The sequence below is a fragment of the Ursus americanus genome, chromosome 8 (assembly GCF_024610735.1).
Source record: "Ursus americanus isolate L20-20 chromosome 8, mUrsAme1.1.p, whole genome shotgun sequence".
Taxonomy (NCBI): domain Eukaryota; kingdom Metazoa; phylum Chordata; class Mammalia; order Carnivora; family Ursidae; genus Ursus; species Ursus americanus.
In genome coordinates, this window is record NC_142134.1 from 72,202,979 (window position 1) to 72,209,494 (window position 6,516).

Consider the following 6,516-nt stretch of genomic DNA (forward strand, 5'->3'; position numbering starts at 1 on the left):
CCATGCCACAGGTGCCCCTAATTAATTGACTTTAATTAAAAAAAAAAAAAAAAAGGCGGCCTGCCAGACTCCACTTTAAAGAGTTTAGGAACTCTGAAGAAATCGAGGAGAGGCCCTCTGAGGGCACAGAGAAAAAAAGCAGCCCAGGCACCGTGGCCCCATCATGTCAGTACAATGTTTGGGGGGTTCCAGTCAAGTCAAACCCCCAGATGACTCCAGCCCCAGCTGGCATCAGTGAAGCAGGCCATACAACTGAACTTAGACACCGAATAGTAAAAGGGATTAACTGGCTGTTGTTTTCCATCACTGCGGGTTAGGGTCGTCTATCAGCACTAGGGAACCCACACAGAAAGTGGTACTGGGAAGTGAGGTGCTTTGTCGCCGGAACCTCAAACATGTGTATGAGGGCTCATTCTCCGTGTCAACGTGCCCAGACCACGGTACCCAGATATGTGGTCACAAGCGCATGTGCACGGCGTATTTAAACGGATGGACTCTGAGTAAGACAGATCACCCTTCACAATGTGGACGGGCCATTCGTCAGCTGAACGCCTTTAAGCAAAGACTGCCCTCTCCCGGGGAAGAGACTTCTGCCTGCAAATAACTTTCAGACAGAAGCTACAATATCCACTCTCCCCTACGTCTCTAGCCTGTCTGCCCAGCTTCAGATTCTGAACCAAGCATGTGAGCCAATGTCTTAAAAGAAACATCTCCTCTTCCCCCATGTCTGCCCCTCCCCACCCCTCTCTCCCCCTGGAGAGCCCTGACTACCCAGTGTGGCATCAGCAGTGGGAGTGAGTGGCAGGCTGAGGTGAGAAACACCTCAAGGAGACTGTTCGTGAAGGCCGGACAGGCATGGAGGACGTTGTTACTGGAGCCTAGGGAAAAGGCGACCCAGGATATGTGGTGGGGGTAACACTGTCCCCTGCAGTAATAGAATTACCAGAAGAATTTGGGAATTTGACTAAGGAGATCTCCAGGCAGAATGTCGGAAGCGCAGCTCGTATCTTTTAGCCGTGTACGATAAGGTACGGATTCACTTTTTAGGCAGAACCATGAGCACACATTTCCAGGTCAGGATTGGCTGGGCTGGAAAATAAAACTGCTTTTCGTTCCTAGTCTTTCCCGGTAGTCAAAGTAAGAAATGGTCTCAAGGCAATGATCATATCCAGGGTGCTGCCTGTAAAAGGTGCTCAGAGGGTCAAGACCTCAGGCCTATGACTCCGAGGCTCTGAGACGGGACAGAAAAATTGAGATACTCAGCCCTTCCAGCGTCCCAGGTGATGCCAGCCTTTCAGCTGACCTCTCCACAGTGCCGTTCTTGTGTGTGACGTCCCATCCAGTGTGGATACTCCAGCTTAGTTGAGCCTCAATGACCCCAGCCCGTATCACAAGGAGCAGAAGAACCACCCAGCTAAGCTCAATCAATCCACAGAATCAAGTAAAGTAACAAAATGGTTTTATGTTTTAAACCACTAGGGTTTAGGGTGGTTTATGATGTAGTAACAGATACGCAAAATGCCAATCGTAGATCATTGGAAACTGAAGACTAACAAGGAAAGAATAAGGAAAGAAATCTACAATAAACTCATTGATGGCCTAAAATCAGGGATGGAAGAATCATCATCAGTGGTTAATGATTCCATTACCCCCGCAGTGCCACATTTCACTACCTCTTTTCACTTATATTTAGTTTTGCATCATTACAATTACTATATGCGTAGTTATTTGTACTGGTTTTGTTTGGCCTGGTATCACATAACATGTCAAATTCGTGCATGTCAATATGGAGCTGTAATGAAGACTTACAGAGGTAAGAAGAACTGGAAATACCAGGTCAAAGTGGAATTACAGGGTTGAGTAATTGACATAACTGAATGCTTTGGCCCCATGCAAAAGGCCAAAGCCGGAGACAGTGACCCAGCAAGGGATGGATGTGAGAAGAGGATCACAGGAATGATTTCAGAGTTCGTCAGGGAAAATATTTTTCTTTTTTTCAAGATATTTGTTTGTTTGTTTGTTTGAGAGGGCATGTGGATGGAGGAGGAGGTGCGGGGGGGCAGGTGCAGGGAGGGGGCCAGACGGAGAGAGAACAACTCAAGCAGACGCCCTGCTGAGCGTGGAGCCCGACTCAGGAGGCTCATCCCAGGACCCTGAGATCGTGACCTGAGAGGAAACCAAGAGTGGGAGGCTTAACCAACTGAGCCACCCAGGTGCCCTGGGGAAAAGATCTCTGATGCTAGGAGGGTGTGACTAGAAGAGAGCCAGCCAGCATGCCAGACTTGCAGCAACATAGAAAGAAAGAGATTATTGATCAAAGAGTCATAACCTTGAAGTTAAAGTCTTGGGGGGGGGACAACAGAAATGACAAGGGTTCCAAGGACAATGAGCAGACAGAAAGAAAATGCCATATATAGGATCTACAATATATAAAGAATCCCCCTAAAAAGAAAGAAAGAAGCAACTCAGGGGCACCTGGGTGGCTCAGATGGTTAAGCATCTGCCTTCGGCTCAGGTCATGATCTCAGGATCCTGGGACTAAGCCCTGCATCCAGTTCCCTGCTCAGCGGGGAGCCTGCTTCTCCCTTTCCCTCTACTGCTCCCCCTGCTCACCGTGCTTCTGCTCTCTCGCTCTGTCAAATAAATAAATAAAATCTTAGAAAAAAAAAAAGGAAAGAAAGAAAAGAAATAAGCAACTCAGTGGAAATTAGCAAGGATCTGAACAGAAAATTCACAGATAAAAATATAAATGACCAGTAAATAGATATAACATGCTAAGACCCTCTGATAATCAGAAAACAATTAGGTGCTATTTTTCTCATAAGTAAAAAAAAAAAAAAAAAAGTTGGTACTGCTGAGCAATGGAAACCATGTCCTGTGATAGATGGTAATGGGAGCCTAAAACGGTACTGTTATTTCGGAGGGAATTTAGAAATTCTTATCAAAATTTAAAATATGTGTGATCCTCCTTTTGATCCAGCAATTCCACCGCCAGAAAACCATCCTACAAAAACACTCCTGTAAGCGCACAAAAATATATGTACAAAGACGTTGAAGCATGTGACTCCCAACCAGGACGCAAGTTCCATAAGAGTAGGAAGTTCGTCCGTCATCCACTCCTGTGCCGTCAATAGTAGATCGTGGAAGGCGGCAGATGCTCAGTGAGTACCGCGGGACGAATGACCGGGACTGAAAATCGGCAACTCATTTTCTGTCCAAATAGCTACCTCTACCCTGTGGAATACCATGAGCGTTAAAAAGAATGTGGTAAATCTACCTGTACTAACACTGAAAGATCTCCAAGGCCATGTGTTTAATTTAAAAAACAAGGGCGGGGCGCCTGGGTGGCACAGAGGTTAAGCGTCTGCCTTCGGCTCAGGGTGTAATCCCAGCGTTATGGGATCGAGCCCCACATCAGGCTCCTCTGCTGGGAGCCTGCTTCTTCCTCTCCCACTCGCCCTGCTTGTGTTCCCTCTCTCGCTGGCTGTCTCTATCTCTGTCAAATAAATAAATAAAATCTTTAAAAAATAAAAAAATAAAAATAAAAAATAAAAAACAAGGGCCGTAAAAAAAAATTAGGAACAACATAAATTCCATCATCGGAGGACTGATTTCCTGGATTGAGATTTAAATAAGTTGAATACTAGGTATCCATTTTGATGTTGGCCTTGATCTGTATTTATTATTGTTGAACGATGTCCGTGATACTGCGATTCAGAAAACAATAGCACTGTGAGCACTCAGTTACACATCAGGATTGTTCCTCAGAATTTCCATATGTGGTGGGTACCATCATCCCATTTTACAGCTGAGAGTACCGCAGCACAGCGAAAGGAAGTCATTTTCCCAAAATTACACTGTGACAGAGCCAAGATTTAAACCCAACCAGTGCGACTCCAGACTTTGTGCTCCTAAACCACCCAAGGATAAACCCACCGCATGTCCTGGTGTAAAGTCTCTTCACTCCGTGTAATTATTAACAGCATCCCCTTTCTTTTCAAAAAGTCCCACAAATGGTGAATACATTTTATGGTCACTCTACCTACAGCACGTATACAAGCAGCATAGGCATAGTGTAGCGGCTGAGTTCAGTTTCTGGAACCAAAATGTGGGCAATTAACTCAAACTCTCTCCTTCAGTTTGTTCATATGTAAATGGCGATGGCAGTCGTAGTGCCTCATATAGTTGTGGAAGGACTCAATGATTTGATATTTCTTAAGTGCCTGGCATGTAGGACCATATTAATTACTAACCTATTTCTATAGAGTGTGTGTGTGTGTGTGTGTGTGTGTGTGTGCGCGCGCTTAATACTGAGCAAGTGGCCTAACAAGCATTAGAAAGCCATGTGGTTTCTGTAATGCACCTTGCTTGCTATTCGGTGGTGATGATCTAACCAATAGTGTGAATTTACCAAAGACGATGGGGCAACAACAAAAATTTTAAAACGGTTACACTCAGATGAAAGTTAGAAGACCGCTTTTATCATTACCGTGTCAGACTGGACAGCGCTTGATCTTAGTGCCTTTAAGTGTGACCCGAAGGAACGCCTCAACTGGTTTCTCAACGAACTACGTAATGACTTGGAAACACAGCACTTAAGGGACCCTGGCCATCCCCGGCCTTGCAAACTGTGGAACTGAAACCTCCGGGATCTGCAGCAGAGTCGATGGGCTGAACGCGCGGGGAGGCGGGAGGGGTGGGGGGTTGCGAAGCGGATTTTACCGCTCAGCTCCCCGAGTTGGCGGAATGAATTGTGCTGTCTCAAACTCAGAGCAGAAACCCTGGCTCCCGGTGCTCGCCTTGGGTAGCCTGGGGGACCGCTTTTTACATCCGGCTGGTTCCAGTTTATGTACAACTTCAAAAAGGAGTTCTCTGGGTGAAATCAAACCCTCGGAATGGAAGTCAAGAAAGCGAGCGTTTCCCTTTCGGGGAGATAGGAACTAGCCGGCAGGAAGCACGAGGAACCGTCCAGAAAGGTTCCAGAGACCGATGTGGGGTTGTTTTCACGGTCTGTACAGATTCATCAAACGGATGCACCTCACAGTGTAAATTTTATCTCAATTTTAAAAGTTGTTAGGATTTGGTTTTGTTATTGAGTTCTCTGGTCCCCTCCATCTCCGGGCGCGCAAGAAGTGCTGTTTTATATTCATGAAAAAAAAAAAAGTCCCTTTAGTGGTCTGGCCCCTCTGATGCCCCCCCACACCCTGCAGGCTCCGCAAGCCACCTAACCAGGGGTCACTCTAATTGCCTAGGTACTTCTGGGCCCCAGACAGCGAACAGAAATCCCGTTCAAAGTAGAAAACGCCAGCGATCCTCCCTGCTCCACCCCACACACCCCTCCCCGTTACCATCGCTCCAGCAGCGCGACAGCTAGCAGCCCTGAGCGGCTACGTGCACCTCGCGCAGAAGCCGGGCATCTCCGCCGGGCGCCGAGCGCCGCAGTGGCGCGGAATCGCAAGGCCAGCGCTCGCTACGCAGCACTGGCCAGCCGGCTCCCTGCTGACCCCCAATAGAAGATGCTTTGTTTCGCGCGCGGTGCCCAGCTGTGCCCAGCTGTGCCCAGCCGTGCCCAGCCGCGCGCCACGGACGCCCACTCACCCCAGCTCAGGTCGCACGATCTGTGTGTAGGTGTAGCACCGTCCCAAGAGGATCTCGTAAAAATGGGCCGTGGTGCCCTCCCCCTTCCACTCCTTGTGCGGACGGGGCCACATCAGGATCCCGACGGGCACCGCGATGACCACCACGATCAGGAGACCAAAAAAGACGCAGAGACAGATCTTGGTTTTCCTGGAAATGTCGCAGCAGGGTTCCTCCTCGGACACGGAAGAGAATCTGTGGCTGGCCATTGGGGTCCACTGAGGGTCGGCGGGGCGAAGTTGGAGGAGAGACCCGCCAGAGGCCGGGCAGGAAGAGAGGAGAGAGCTAGCCCGATTCTGAAACTGCACCTCCCCCTTATCTTACGCTTGTCTTTTCTCTGTTTCCTTTCCCGCCCCCCACCCTCTCCTCCAAAGTTTCGTGGCCGGGGCGGACCAATAAGAACTTAAAAGAACTTGAAAGACCTCTACCACTGCAGCCACTCACTTCCAGACTCCTGAAGCGGAAGCGTTTCTAAGGAAAAGCCGCTGGCCTTAAGCTTTCTCTGCAGGTGTCAGAAAAACAGACAGTATTTCTTTATACTTCTCCGCGGGCTCCCTTTATCAGCCTTGCCCTTTACACTCTATCCACACCTGATCCTGGAAAGTGTCGAGTCTAGCTGCCCGCCTCGGCACCTGCCTGCGGGCAATGTCTGAACCTGGGAGAGGGTGCGCTAACTGTACTTCTTAGCCTGGACAAATGCCTGCTCAACCCCCTTCAGAAGCTCCACTCAAGCTTCACCCCTCACCCCTTAACTCAGGTGACATCAGTAGTTAAGCCTGGGTTCAAACCCAGCTCCGCTACCCACTGCTGGAGTGACATGAGGCAGGTTACTTGACCTCTCTGTGCTTCAGATATAAAGCAGGGATAATAACAGTACCT

At 48.5% G+C, this 6,516-nt stretch overlaps 1 protein-coding gene across 2 annotated transcripts in view; it reads right to left on the minus strand.

Annotated features, from left to right (window-relative positions):
• CD38 (CD38 molecule) overlaps positions 1 to 6,024 on the minus strand; it is a 48,651-nt gene extending 42,627 nt beyond the window's left edge. Inside the window, exon 1 of one of the 2 annotated variants that reach the window (XM_045771392.2) lies at positions 5,599 to 6,024. In XM_045771392.2, the coding sequence (XP_045627348.2) occupies positions 5,599 to 5,846 (248 nt within the window). In that variant the 5' untranslated portion in view covers positions 5,847 to 6,024. The remainder of the gene's footprint in view (positions 1 to 5,598) is intronic. The other variant, XM_045771393.2, reaches the window with a different exon arrangement.
• Positions 6,025 to 6,516: the final 492 nt, after the last annotated feature.